The sequence below is a fragment of the Bison bison genome, unplaced genomic scaffold (genome assembly GCF_000754665.1).
Source record: "Bison bison bison isolate TAMUID 2011002044 unplaced genomic scaffold, Bison_UMD1.0 scf7180017864142, whole genome shotgun sequence".
In the NCBI taxonomy this organism is placed as follows: Eukaryota; Metazoa; Chordata; class Mammalia; order Artiodactyla; family Bovidae; genus Bison; species Bison bison.
In genome coordinates, this window is record NW_011494714.1 from 1,414,886 (window position 1) to 1,430,353 (window position 15,468).

At 37.6% G+C, this 15,468-nt stretch overlaps 1 protein-coding gene across 2 annotated transcripts in view; it reads right to left on the minus strand.

The window, feature by feature from the left end:
• Window positions 1-15,468, minus strand: part of USP3 (ubiquitin specific peptidase 3) — a 103,294-nt gene that overhangs the window by 57,031 nt on the left and 30,795 nt on the right. For both annotated transcript variants that reach the window (XM_010840226.1, XM_010840227.1), the window contains one exon: window positions 14,071-14,202. In XM_010840226.1, coding sequence (XP_010838528.1) covers window positions 14,071-14,202 — 132 coding nt within the window. The remainder of the gene's footprint in view (window positions 1-14,070; window positions 14,203-15,468) is intronic.

Genomic DNA, 15,468 nt, shown 5'->3' on the forward strand with positions numbered 1-15,468 from the left:
AAGTACTGGAGTTTCAGCTTTAGCATCAGTCCTTCCAATGAACACCCAGGATTGATCTCCTTTAGAATGGACTGGTTGGATCTCCTTGCAGTCCAAGGGACTCGCAACAGTCTTCTCCAACACCACAGTTCAAAAGCATCAATTCTTCGGTGCTCAGCTTTCTTCACAGTCCAACTCTCACATCCATACATGACCACTGGAAAAACCATAACCTTGACTAGACGGACCTATGTTGGCAAAGTAATGTCTCTGCTTTTCAATATGCTATCTAGGTTGGTCATACCTTTCCTTCCAAGGAGTAAGTGTCTTTTAATTTCATGGCTGCAATCACCATCTGCAGTGATTTTGGAGCCCAGAAAAATAAAGTCTGACACTGTTTCCACTGTTTCCCCATCTATTTCCAATGAAGGGATGGGACCAGATGCCAGGATCTTTGTTTTCTTAATGTTGAGCTTTAAGCCAACTTTTTCACTCTCCTCTTTCACTTTCATCAAGAGGCTTTTTAGTTCCTCTTCACTTTCTGCCATAAGGGTGGTGTCATCTGCATATCTGAGGTTATTGATATTTCTCCCGGCAATCTTGATTCCAGCTTGTGCTTCTTCCAGTCCAGCGTTTCTCATGATGTACTCTGCATAGAAGTTAAATAAGCAGGGTGACAATATACAGCCTTGATGTACTCCTTTTCCTATTTGGAACCAGTCTGTTTTTCCATGTCCAGTTCTAACTGTTGCTTCCTGACCTGCCTTAAAAGCAATCAAACTCATGTTGCAAATGTTTTTTAATCTTTTACATCTGTCACTTTCAGTTAGATAGGAAAAAGCTACTTTCTATCAACACAAACAAGAACCAGTTATGTGGGATCAAAACTCCAGATTTATTGGAATTAATTCCCTTATTTGATCAACTTCATGTTAACATACTGAAAATATTTGTGCTCTGGACTGTATCATGGGTGCAGTTATTAAAATTGTGCAGTTCCTAAAACTGTTCAGTATACATGTACAAATGCTCTGACTCATCACCAGTGGAACTGTTTTAAGAGACAGAAGATAATGAATTCAATGACTACATGCTCTTTGCCAATATTCACTGCTTGAGTCATGGCAGATTTTACAAAGGTTTACGTTCTGTTAGGTCTAATTCAAGATTTTCTTGAATCAAAAGGAACACCTGCCAATATCCAACATAAGAGAAAACACCACCCCATGACCTACATTTGTTACCTACAGCACAGTGCACGTGAAGGAGCTGAATTTAAAGATCCAAGGAGAGAGGAAAAGCTTGTTTTTGACACAGCTAGACAGGTAGGAGAATTTATGTACAAATTTAAACTATTCATACTATAAATTAATAATGGTTTTACACATTTCAACATGAACAAATATGCAAGAGATTTTAAATGCAATAGCATTATGTAAGTTGGCTCTAATAGCTACAAGAAAAATTGAAGAATGCTTTGTTGACATGAATAAATTTACAGCTGATTTTCAGTTTATATAATGGCCCTTTGAATTTGATATTGATAATACTGAGTTGTTACAAGAGTGAGTGGATTTACCTAACTTAGATACAGTTTTGAAACTGATATGCTTTTGCTTCAGTCAATTATTCTAAAAAAAAAGATGTCGGTCCTGTCAATACAGATATCAAGTATTAAAGAAAATGGGGGTTTTTGGGGGGTACTTTATTGGAAAAAATTTTAATAGTGTTTGGAATCTACATTTTCAATGGCAACTCTTATGACTGAATACAGATCAAGCATTTCTCATGAAAAGTTAGCATCTGAATGGAAATGTGCTATATGTGTAAAATATCACACTGGATTCTGAAGGTTTCATATTTCAAAAAAAGATACAAACCATCTCTAATAATTCTACATGGATTACAACGTTGACATGGTAATACTGGGTTCACCAAAAAGTTCATTCAGGTTTTTCCGTAAGATCTTAGAGGGTCAATATACGCAAGACCTTATGACAAAACCAGAACAAACTTTCTAGCCACCCAACATTTTGGATAACCAGGTTAAATAAAATATACAATTTAAATGAATTTACCTGTTTGTCTTTGCTTTTTTATTATGGCTACTAGAAAATTTTGTATTACATACGTGATGAATTATTTCTCTTGGACAGGACTGCTGGCCTAGAAAATATCTAAGACACTGGCTGCTCTACTATTCTAAAATACTACCATTGTCATAAAGAGGTAAGAAGTATAACTTCAATGAACTAGAAGAAATCAATTGATTTTGGCTGAATTTGGTCTGTCTTAAAAAATTTTAGGATTTCACAATTGTCCTTATTTCCAAGAGTAGACTTCAGAAATTCTTACAGTCACTAAGAAGGACATTTATCTCTAGGCTTCTAACTTTCATCCTGTCTGAATTCATCACACTGTACAAGCATCATCTGATGACGACGATGAAAGGAAAGCACCTGCTTCCACAGGTCGAAACTCCCAGGGGCGCCTGGCACGTGGTACAGGGTCAGTAAATGTCGGCTTCCTTCCATTGTGTAACCAGGGCTGCCTTGTAACACACCCTTCTCTAGCTGCCCCCATTCCCTCTGTTTTGATTTCTTCTTCCTCCCTGGCCCAGAGGTCAAAAGAAAGTAAGTAACAAAAGTAGGAAATAAATAAGGATTTAAATGCTATCTGGTGCCTTAGCCTTGAGCTGAGACACTGCTTTCAAACTGGAAACTCTCTCATTAATACTGGCATTAAAAAGTCCCAAGACAAACAGAAGAATTTAAAGTAAACAAGTTCTAGGAATCTCTTCCTGGTTTGCAATTATGTTGACGATATTAGGTCAGAATTATGGTTGCCTCTAACACCTGAAAAAAAATGAGCCACCACTCTTGGTTTTCCCTCCAAGGAGATTACACCAGAATAAGTAGAAAGGAGTACATAACTTGTAGGCTGTGTTCCAGAGCTTCTAGACTGGGCATCAGAAACCTGGAAGGCATGTCCCATTTTGAATAAATATTGTTATAAAATAGGGCTAAATGTCTTAAGGTGAAAATACACCTGGGTCCCAAAATGTAACTGAAATAATATAAAAAGGTGTTCTCTTTTTCTTCTTTCTACTGAGAAACTGGAGCTGAGGTGCAGGTTTTGGCATCTCTTCATTCATATAAATAGGACTTCATGTGTCTAACAAACAAAAGTCAGATCAGATCAGATCAGATCAGTCGCTCAGTCGTGTCCGACTCTTTGCGACCCCATGAATCACAGCACACCAGGCCTCCCTGTCCATCACCAACTCTCGGAGTTCATTCAGACTCACGTCCATCGAGTCAGTGATGCCATCCAGCCATCTCATCCTCTGTCGTCCCCTTCTGCTCCTGCCCCCAAGCCCTCCCAGCATCAGGGTCTTTTCCAATAAGTCAACTCTTCGCATGAGGTGGCCAAAGTACTGGAGTTTCAGCTTTAGCATCATTCCTTCCAAAGAACACCCAGGGCTGATCTCCTTTAGAATGGACCGGTTGGATCTCCTTGCAGTCCAAGGGACTCTCAAGAGTCTTCTCCAACACCACAGTTCAAAAGCATCAATTCTTTGATGCTCACCCTTCTTCATAGTCCAACTCTCACATCCATACATGACCACAGGAAAAACCATAGCCTTAACTAGACGAACCTTTGTTGGCCAAGTAATGTCTCTGCTTTTGAATATGCTATCTAGGTTGGTCATAACTTTCCTTCCAAGGAGTAAGCGTCTTTTTTTTTTTTTTTTTTTTTTTTTTAACTTTAACTAATACTGTATTGGTTTTGCCATATATCGAAATGAATCCGCCACAGGTATACATGTGTTCCCCATCCTGAACCCTCCTCCCTCCTCCCTCCCCATACCATCCTTCTAGGTCGTCCCAGTGCACCAGCCCCAAGCATCCAGTATCGTGCATCGCACCTTGACTGGTGACTCATTTCATATATGATATTATACATATTTCAATGCCATTCTCCCAAATCATCCCACCCTCTTCCTCTCCCACAGAGTCCAAAAGGCTGTTCTGTACATCAGTGTCTCTTTTGCTGTCTCGTATACAGGGTTATTGTTACCATCTTTCTAAATTCCATATATATGCATTAGTATACTGTATTGGTGTTTTTCTTTCTGGCTTACTTCACTCTGTATAATAGGCTCCAGTTTCATCCACCTCATTAGAACAGATTCAAATGTATTCTTTTTAATGGCTGAGTAATACTCCATTGTGTATATGTACCACAGCTTTCTTATCCATTCATCTGCTGATGGACATCTAGGTTGCTTCCATGTCCTGGCTATTATAAACTGCTGTGATGAACATTGGGGTACACGTGTCTCTTTCAATTCTGGTTTCCTCAGTGTGTATGCCCAGCAGTGGCGTCTTTTAATTTCATGGCTGCAATCACCATCTCCAGTGATTTTGGAGCCCAGAAAAATAAAGTCTGACACTGTTTCCACTGTTTCCCCACCTATTTCCCATGAAGTGATGGGACCAGATGCCATGATCTTCGTTTTCTGAATGTTGAGCTTTAAGCCAACTTTTTCACTCTCCACTTTCACTTTCATCAAGAGGCTCTTTAGTTCCTCTTCACTTTCTGCCATAAGGGTGGTATCATCTGCATATCTGAGGTTATTGATATTTCTCCCGGCATTCTTGATTCCAGCTTGTGTTTCTTCCAGCCAACTTTTAGGCTATTGAATTAATACTAAAGCAAGTTTAAATTTCGTGATTTTAGGTGATTCTTCAAGTAAAGATGGGCTATACCTCTACTAGACTACTTGTCTGATACAGAGAACATTTACTTCTGTATTTACTGAAAAGAAAGAAATGCTTAAGAAAATTGAAGTAAACTGGACACTAAAGACAAAATATAATACTTAAGAAATCGTATTAGACAACATGTTAGAGATGTTAGATAAGAAAATGAGATATAAAAAGGCAAAGAAGGAAGATTCTTATCTTTCTCTACTTATAACATGTTGAGACAAAGTATACTATCATCTCAGCTATGTAAAAATTAGTCTCAACCCAAATTCCTTGAACCAAACTTGATGCTAGTTTTAAAGTATTTTAAACCAATAGTTAATAAACTGATTAAATGTAGAGTAGGGTATTATATACATACTGTTGTTCAAAGCAGGAGATATGCAAATAATTTTACCACCTTGCACCAGGTAGCAGGTAAATTTTCATAAGAAATACCAATTATTTATACTATTAAATAATTTGGTAAAAAAAAAAGTGGATAATAATTTCAAATTCTGCTACTCTAATACCAAAAAAAAAAGGGGGGGGCAAAAAAAAAATCACTTCATGGCAAATAGGTGGGGAAGCAATGGAAACAGTGATAGACTATTTTTGGGGGGGCTCCAAAATCACTGAAATGGTGACTGCAGCCATGAAATTAAAAGACACTTGGAAGAAAAGTTATGACTAACCTAGACAGCATATTAAAAAGCAGAGACATTACTTTGCCAACAAAGGTCTGTCTAGTCAAAGCTATGATTTTTCCAGTAGCCAAGTATGGATGTGAGAGTTGGACTATAAAGAAAGCTGAGCACTGAAGAACTGATGCTTTTGAACTGTGGTGTTGGAGAAGATTCTTGAGAGTCCCTTGGACTGCAAGGAGATCCAAGCAGTCCATCCTAAAGGAAATCAATCCTGAATATTCATTGGAAGGACTGATGCTGAAGCTGAAACTCCAATACTTTGGATGCGAGGAACTGACTCACTGGAAAAGACCCTGATGCTGGGAAAGATTGAAGGTGGGAGGAGAATGGGATGACAGAGGATGAGATGGTTGGATGGCATTATGGACTCCATGGACACGAGTTTGAGTAAACGCTGGGAGTTGGTGATGGACAGGGAGGCCTGGTGTGCTGAGGTCCATGGCGTCGCAAAGAGTTGGACATGACTGAATAACAAAATTGTCCAATTTCTTCATTACACTGATTTCTTAAGCATACATTTTCAGATTTTTTTTCTAATTTCTAGTATTTAAAATCATGCCTAATCCTTTTCTATTTTTATTTCTATAACCTCCCCCAAACCCACATTTTTCCTCCTCCATCTCAACTAATAGTTTATCCTATACTTTGGTTATTTCTTTTCATATAATATTTGTCCCTGCCCTATCTAAGTACAATTACAGTCAAATCCATAAATAGCTGTAGCTGAATTAAGCTGTAGTATTTGATGGTCCTGCAATGTCGATCTTACCTAAATTTTCTTCTCTCTCATCTTTCCCTCACAATCTTTCCTTTCACTTCAGTGTTACCTTCTTTACGCTTAGATTTCAGCTTTCATTCCACACATCAACAACCCCCGTACCCTCCCTCATTGCCATGTAGCACACCATTCACTGTTTAACGGCAAAAAGTATTCCTCACTTGGTCATCCCCATCTGTACTTTATTTCCCCATTCTCCAAAAATTAAAACATGCAGCATGGCTCAATCATTTTCTCATCCTAAAATTTAATATGGGTCCACCTCCTTTTAAAAGTTCTAATTTTAGAAACACTTGTCCATTAAGGCAAAATCTTTCAAATTATTTTCAATGGCTTCTAATGAGATTTAAAAATTAGCCACAAAACTGAACATCCACCACCCACAACACAGTTACACATGGCTGTCCTAATTAGAAATGTAAGGAAATCTAAATCAATATATGTATAGTATAAAAAAATTTTAGAAGAATGAGCTAGAGATGAAAGAAACTTTTAAAATGTCTTGCTATCCATATCTTTAATACTTTTGTTAAACCAGTATCTCAAAGTATAATATATACATAGGATGAGGTTTGACATTAATGATAATGGATATAAATTCGTATCTCATACAGTTTCGTAAACTTTTTGTCTGATTTATCAGATCTGATTGAAAGTGAAGGGGAAACGTGTTAGTCTCTCAGCTGTGTCCGACTCTTTGCGATCTCCTGGACAGTAGCCTGAAAGGCTCCTCCGTCCATGGAATTCTCCAGGCAAGAATATTGGAATGGGTTGCCATTTCCTTCTCCAGGGGATCGTCCCGACCCAGGGATCAAACCCGAGTCTGCTGCACTTCAGGCAGATTCTTAACCACTGAGCCACAGGGGAAGTCCTAATCACATCTGATTAGTCTGTGTTTTTATTTAGGTAGCCAAGATTTTTATTTTGTAATGTGTTTGATGAGCTCTAAGTAGGAATGTAGTATGTCAGCTTGCCTTTTCCTTTTTCACCAGTATTTGTGTTACTATCATTACTGTTTTCATCTTGAAGGATTTTTCCCTTGTAAAAATCTGTCCAAATGTTTATCCACTTGATGAGGGTTGATTTTTGGTAAAATAAAGTAAATCCACGTAACTGGGCAGACAAAAAACACAGCAGCATACTGCACAAGGCTAATAAAAGTGAACAAGGGTGAGGCCACCACACACGCAGCTGATTCAGGACTCTCTGCGTGTAGCTCATGGCAGAACCATCTAGTCCACAGACCACTGGCAGTAGGTGTATTAAAATATTTGCCAAAGATTTTTTTCAGAGTTCTGACATTTTCTTCCCATATGTTCCAGTACATTGTTTTAGAGACCAAGGCAATGGCACCCCACTCCAGTACTTTTGCCTAGAGAATCCCATGGACGGAGGAGCCTGGTGGGCTGCAGTCCATGGGGTCGCTAGAGTTGGGCACAACTGAGCGACTTCACTTTCACTTTTCACTTTCATGCATTGGAGAAGGAAATGGCAACCCACTCCAGTGTTCTTGCCTGGAGAATCCCAGGGACGGGAAGCCTGGTGGGCTGCCGTCTATGGGGTCGCACAGAGTCAGACACAACTAAAGCGACGCAGCAGCAGCAGCACTAAAAACTAGACTCCTAACATAGAGCTGGTTAGTTCTCAAATGAATATTTACTTATCGAATAAAAGCAACATATCCGCTATTCTGATCTTTCGGGATGTTGTTCACATTATGTCCGAGGATCATCATGGTCATCAGTTCCTGTCTCCAGGGAAAATTTTTGAAGGCGAAAACTTAAGGGGGAAAGGAACTGCTTGTAATGCCAAATCTTCTTCAAAAAGGATCTATATCTTTGCTTTGGTGTCTTTCTTTAATACACTTATTCCTAGATTTAGTTTTTAATTTTTGTCCTATATTGAACGCTTTTTTGTTCATCATTTCCATTTTTAACTAATGAAGAGAAACCTGTTAGTTTTTGTATATTTATCGTGTATCGCAAAGGAGATCAGTCCTGGGTGTTCATTGGAAAGCCTGATGTTGAAGCTGAAACTCTAATACTTTGGCCACCTGATGCCAAGAGCTGACTTATTTGAAAAGACCCTGATGCTGGGAAAGATTGAGGGCAGGAGGAGAAGGGCAGACAGAGGATGAGATGGTTGGATGGCATCACCGACTCAATGGACGTGGGTTTGGGTGGACTCTGGGAGTTGGTGATGGACGGGGAGGCCTGGCATGCTGCGGTTCATGGGGTCGCAAAGAGTCAGGCACAACTGAGTGACTGAACTGAACTGACCATTTCAAAATTAATTACTAATTGCACTTGTTTTCTACTAAAGTCTCCCTGAGTTCTCTGGGCATTAAACAGTTTGAAAGCAGAAATAATTTGTTCTTTTTCAAATTTATACCAATTATTTACTTATTCTGTCTTATTTCAATGACTAGAACTGCAAAAGCAATGTTTAATAACAGTGGTGATGATGTAAGTAATGACTGGAAGTATTTGTCTTGTTTCTGATTTTCATGGAAACAGCTTTAGTATTTCATCAATTTGCATACGATGCTTGCTTTCTTTTAGGGGGACCATCCTATTTTAATAGTTTCCTTTTATTTCAATGTTATTAGTTTTTAAGAATCAGAAATTGTTTATTTATAAATGTACTTTTGCTTCTAATGGTACAATAATCTGGGATTTCCTTTAAAAATGAATGTCTTGGCAGACTTGTGAAACTGATTCAGTAATTACATATTTTTTTTTTGACACATCTTCCTGGGTTAGACTGGCTTTAAGTTATACTTATTTACAACTGACATTTTCTTTTTGGAGTTTCTATAAGATTTTTGTCTTACGGTTTTGAAAGTTTCAGAATATTAGTATAATCAATGTTAAATTTTAATAGTTTGAGGCTGCACTATCTGACACAGTAGCTACCAGATACATGTTGCAATTTAAACATCATTAAAATAAAACAGAACATTCAACTCCTCAGTCCCAACAGCCACTTTTAATTGTTCAACTGCTACCATATTATATGACACAGATGTCACACCCAAAACAAAGAAAACTCTTTCTCAGCTTTAAAATTCTATAGCTTTTTCCATTCCTGTTGTTAGTGCTGTTGAACCTACCCCAAGGCACAAGGCTCCACGTCATTTTCTTGAAGTCCTAACAAACCTCCCAGACCAAACCAATCTTCAATCTCGTGAAACAAGAGGAAGTCATCATGCAAATGAACCGGATTTTTTTTTTTTAAGCAACAGTAAAGAAACAAGTCCTTTAATCTACTGGCTATACAGCAATCTTTATATAGTAAGTTGTGTATAATACTAATACAAAGAAAATAAAAAACATTTATGCAAAAAGTACCCCTCAAGAAAGAGCAATGACAAATCGATCGTTAAGTTTTAAATTATTTTTCATCCCTTGTGTAACAGATACCATAATGTGATGTCCAGAGCAAACTTTGACCTCCAGCTTTATTATAATGACAGATATTATCATGATAGATATAGTTACAGAGAGCAAACCACAAAACAAGCAAAGCTGATATTCCAATGACTTCATCTATTTCAAACCAAGAAAAGTTAAATCCAAAGAACTCTTTTAGAAAACAAGCTTATTTTTAAATTCTCTTTTATTCAATTCTAATGTATTGCCATCAACTAAACCAATTTTGGTAAACTAGAAGAATACCTGCAGAGAAAACCCATTTCCTTTGTTAAAAGCAGACAAGTACTAGCTTATTAAGAGCCTTTTGTTTTCAGACCATGAATTAAAGTTTCTTTTTAATAAAACTTCAAAATACTGTTTTTAAATAAACAAAATTCTTCCTGTTCTCTAATCTTTACAACACTGAAAATCTGTGTCCAAAAAGTTTATAAGGATGGTCAACAAAAGATCTTCTTTTTAATCACAACTGCCTTTGAAAATGATTCAGCATTCATTTAAGCCCACAAATAAAAGCTTTACTTTTATAAGTTTTCATTAAAACTGCTATTTGTTATGGGTGCTTAAAATCTAAAATACAAGTCTTTCTTCTAGACAAGTGAATCGACTCACATTTCATAATATTTCTTTGTTTGAAAGAGTGCTTTAAAACATTAATTACTTTGCCAGGAAGGAAAAATTCCAGTAATTTAGTTTTACTATTCCTTTCATACTTCTGAATCCTCAGAAATTCAGTTTTGTGGTAAGTTGACAAGACTATGTCAGATGCCAACAATCACTTGTTCAGTATTTTAAATCTATTAACTGTAAATGTCTGGTTATGAGTGATGTTGAGCATCTTTTAATGTGTTTGTTAGCTGTCTGTATGTCTTCTTTGGAGAGGTGTCTGTTTGGGTCTTCTGCCCATTTTTTGATTGGGTTGTTTGTTTTTCTGATATTGAGCTACACAAGCTGCTTGTCTATTTTGAAGATTTGACAATGTTTCTTAATGAATTCTATCTAAAGTACAAGAGGAAAAAAAGTCAAATATTAGTTTCTAAATTTAATTTTTGTTTTTTTGTTTTTTTTTTTGATACAATAATATGTACCACATACAGTTCCATTTGTAGTGACTAGGGGAGAGAATTTGGAGTGGGAAGAGGAAATATTACACACAATAATCTGAACACCTGAGCTTGTGTGAAAATCTTGAGATTTTCATTTTTATTAAAATTTTAATTTGTCTCCTAAAAGAGTGGGTTTGTGTCAAACCAAAATGATTCCTTCTGGCATTGGTTTCCCTCTTTTGAAATCATGACCCACTTTATGTTGTTCTGCTTGCTTGATGAGTGCTTCTTCTGGATGTGCTGTTTATATAGGAAGTGAAGGGACCTGCTCTGTAAGACCGTGCCTCTTGGGAAGTCAATGGAATAGCTCACATATGCTGTGATTTGGCTCTTTTTTCAGGAAAAATGTTCTGTAGCTCCTCAGTCCTCCAAGAGGATCGACAGGGTACAGCAGTATAGTTTTGGTATAACCTTCACCACTTTTGGAAAAGAGTTAACAAAATTCAAATCTTTCAAACAGCTACTGCCTACTCAGCACCAGACACTGAGTACTGTGGATGATACAAAGATCTGACATATGGTTCCTGAAGTCCCCTAGGACATCTACAAATAACTAACATGCAGCAGGAAACTACAAGTATCCCAGGGACTGTGAGCTTAGGAGAGATTATATCCAGCTACGATTGGAGCTTGGGAGTGGGGGAGGGGCGTGCAGACAGGTCAGTAATAAGTTCATAAAGGATATGCAAAAACAGGACAGGGCAGGGACTCATGGAAAGGGGAAAGAAACGATAGAAGAACTGCAGATCTCAGAGCAGGTTTCAACTTCTTCAGAGGACAGAGCACATGGAAAAGGAGCCTTAACATTAGCTACAGTCAAAATAATAACTAATAATCAAATAGGTTAAACCTATTTGTATTCACTAATATTTTATCTCTGAAGCAAACCAATCAGTCTAACCACAAGAAACGTATATACAAGGAAAATCTACAAACTGAAGCAAAATTACTAAGGTGCATTGGAAAATACACACACGTACACACACCCCCCATACAGAAAAAGAAATCCTTTTTTGTTTCTTAATCATTGAGAGGTGTGGAGAAATGTTGAACTACAGCTCCACCAGCTTACCACTATCACAGATTCCTTTTAGGCTGTCAGTATAAAACTGCAGAATGATTCCCTAGCATTTTGTTCTAAACCCACAAATGAGACGGTTATGTGACCAGCTGCAGCTCCCTTCCTGCATTTCAGAAGCTCTGGATACCCACACACTTGCGGCTCTGTATTACCTCACACAAAAGACTGGCAGTTGGCCAAGAAGCCCCCGCCATGGTGTATATTCCCCAAGGTTCAAGATCTACCACTTAATTCCAATTCAGCCATGAAATGACTTGTACTTCAGTACCCTATACCAAATGAAAGCAAATTAAATTCCAGTCCAAGTTAATAAAGGTATTCCCCCAAAATGCAATATACAAAGATGTTAAAGTACATAGTCTATTATTTTTAAAGAGACCTACAAATATAATTCTACTCCATTAAGAAAATTCTAAGATAATTCTTTAAATTTCTTCAAGAGTTACTATTTCTTCATCATCTTACCAATAGCAACAAAACCCACTGTACACAGAGATCCAACTGTGTTTCCAAACTTCCCCATTAAGCATCTCACGCACACTGCTAAATAAATATCAAGAAGAATGAATATTCTCAACATCTGGTGCATACAGACTGACACAACCTAAAATGATGACTTAGCAACAGATACCTCCAGAATGATCTTAATTCCTGCCGTTGAAGGAGAAATACTTACAACTTGACAGAAACACACAGTGCTGTCAGTTAGATGGTTGTGTCATTCTAGTATTTAAGTGTCCTGAGGGAAAGGGGGAAAATCTAATGAAAATACTTTAACACCTTGGCCAATGCTTAATTTTTGTAGGAAGGAGTGTTTCATGGCATTAAACAACAATAAACTAGGTTCAGAAAATCTTCACAAGGTTTTCGCTTTCACTGATGCTTTCGCCTGCCTCTAGCTTGTCTCTCAGGTCTGGACATCGTCCACACAAAGGATCACTGAAACAGTAGTGATCTGGAGGACTAAATCTTAATATGGTTTATTCAGCAGCCACAGCATTATAACCGTGAACTTGTAAAAATGTAAACTTGGGAAGCCACTGACCCTTTCCCCCTGCCCTTTGATGGATACCTTTCTACAATACAACAGTCAACCAATGATGCAGAAAGCATACAACTTCAGTAGAGAGCGTGAATCAAAAGCAGTATTTGGACCTTAAACCCCCATTCCTGCCCAGTATTGCCTTCATGTATTGTTTTTGCCACACAGCATTCGAGGGCTGTATGGCAAAAACCAAAACCAAAGGGCTCCTTTCAATGTCAAAACCTTTCAAATTCAGTAAAATGATTAAAAACAATAAAGACTTATTCACAACTTACTAGTCAAGGAAAGAGATTTGCTTCACACCAAAGTGAAACTGTAAAATACACTGACTCTCTGAGCATACCAAATAGATGTGGATTGTTAAATATCACTTGTAATCTAAATAACCTGTTCTAAGTAGTCAGAAAAATTCTCACTTTACTGTCATTTATATGAAACAGACATGCAGAGTGTATCACAAAGAGAGAATAAGGCCTCCAATATCCTTTTACAGGATGTGATACTTAAAAAAAAAAAAAAAAATTAGCCTGAAGGACTTCCCTGGTGGTCCAGTGGTTAAGAATCTGCCTACCTATGCTGGGGACTCGGGTTTGATCCCTGGTTGGAGAACCAAGATCCCACATGCTGCAGGGCAACTAAGCCCGATTCAGCCAAATACATAAAAAGAAAAAATAATTTAAAAAGGAATTAGCCTGAAAGACTACATGCAAAGTTCTTAACATCTACCTACAGAGAAGAGGAGGAGAGTGGAACTGTGTTTGGACAGGAGAGACTGTCAAAACAATTTTTTAAACAAAGAAGTGAAGATTTTAAGATTATGTAACAAGATGTAAACTGGAACAGTAGTAACATGGATTTCTATAATGTTATTCTTTAATTAAAAACAAAACAAGAAAAAGAAAAGAAATCATAATGAACAACAATAGTAACCTTTCATTTCCCTAAAGCTTAGTGGGATGGGAAGAAGAGGCAGCCAAGAAGTGGAAAGGGCCGTGCAAGCTTACATCTGAATGACTAAGGACAGGCAGTCCTGACAGCCCCAGCCCTCTGTGCATCCCCACAGGTCCAGAGGGCAGTGATGGCAGCCCCCACTGGCTTAGAGACGAGGGGAGGGGAAAGATCCAGGAAGACAAGCAAACACTTGTACACACATAGCAAAGGAATATCATTTTCAGAAAATATCAATACTTACCAGTATGTACTGTAGCTACTGCAATCCATACACACCGTGTGCTGTGCTTTTTCTTGCTTTTCTGATTTCTTATGGTTGGTTAAGGGTATTTGTGCATCTTCATAATGTTTTTTTGCATGGCCATTCACATACCTTCCAAAAATCAAATGAAAATATATTTTAATCTAAATACTGCTTTGGAAGTTAAAGTAGCAGGAGATGATAATAAAATTAGATGGTAATCAAATAAGAATGAGAAAGAATTCCTCCTAATAAAGTACATTCAGTCCTGTAAGAGCATTCATCACTTGGTGATTTATTAAGCTGAGTTCTTAAAACATGCTCCTTTTTTGCAAACATACAATCAACTTTTAATTATACACAAGACTAGGGTCAGGCAAGGAAAGGCACTATCTATTTAAATCGGTTTTAATACCACCTATCAACTCCTTTGCTGATTCTTTTGCTAGCCTTTTCCTTTTTTAAGCTTTTCTCAGGCTGCTAGCCCCCAACTCAGGCTATTATCAAAGACAAGCTTTGTAAACTGATTTATTCAATCACTGCCCACAGGGCCACAAGCTCTGCTTGGGTTTCTGCTTAATATAAAACATGAGAGTCAGACATGGAAACAGGATAATCTCCCATCTCTTTCTCATCAATATGGCTTCAGATCTTTTATTTGAATGCCTGAATAATCACTCCACTAACATGGAAATAGGGCTTGTTTAAAAGATATCCTAACAAAACACAAATCATCTCAAGCTTATATAAACTGTTATTTCTTACTACATGGACAAAGATAATCAAAGGTTGACTATAGTCATAAAAATTTTCTAACACTTTGCAACTCAGATTTAATAAATCATTTTATCACAAAAAGCAAAATGAAATTTAAATAAAGTTTCATCTATACCTTTGCCTAAACACTGTACAATATAATGCCATAACTGACTACTACTTAAAGACCTTCATAAAGCAAAAACTTTCCAGTTACTAGCAAACAGCCAGTTTATAGAAGGTAAGGCCTAACTGTAAACTAAGAAGAGTCAAAACAAATGTTGCTTACGTAGTACCAAAATCTGCTCAGAGAGTTAAGGTGACATTTTTCTCATAAGGTTCCTTAATTGTACAGGAACAACACTTACCTTGGAGAAAGTAGGATAGTTTGTGGTAAGCAGGATAGTTTTTGGTAAGTAGGGAGGATCACGGGCTTCCCTGGTGGCTCAGACAGTAAACAATCTGCCTGCAAAGTGGGAGACCTGGGTTTGATTTCTGGGTTGGGAAGATCCCCTAGAGGAGGGCATGGCAACCCACTCTAGTATTCTTTCCTGAAGAATCCCATGGACAGGGGAGCCTGGTGGGCTACAGTCCATGGGGTTACAAAGAGCCGGGCATGACTGAGTGACTAAGTACAGCAGA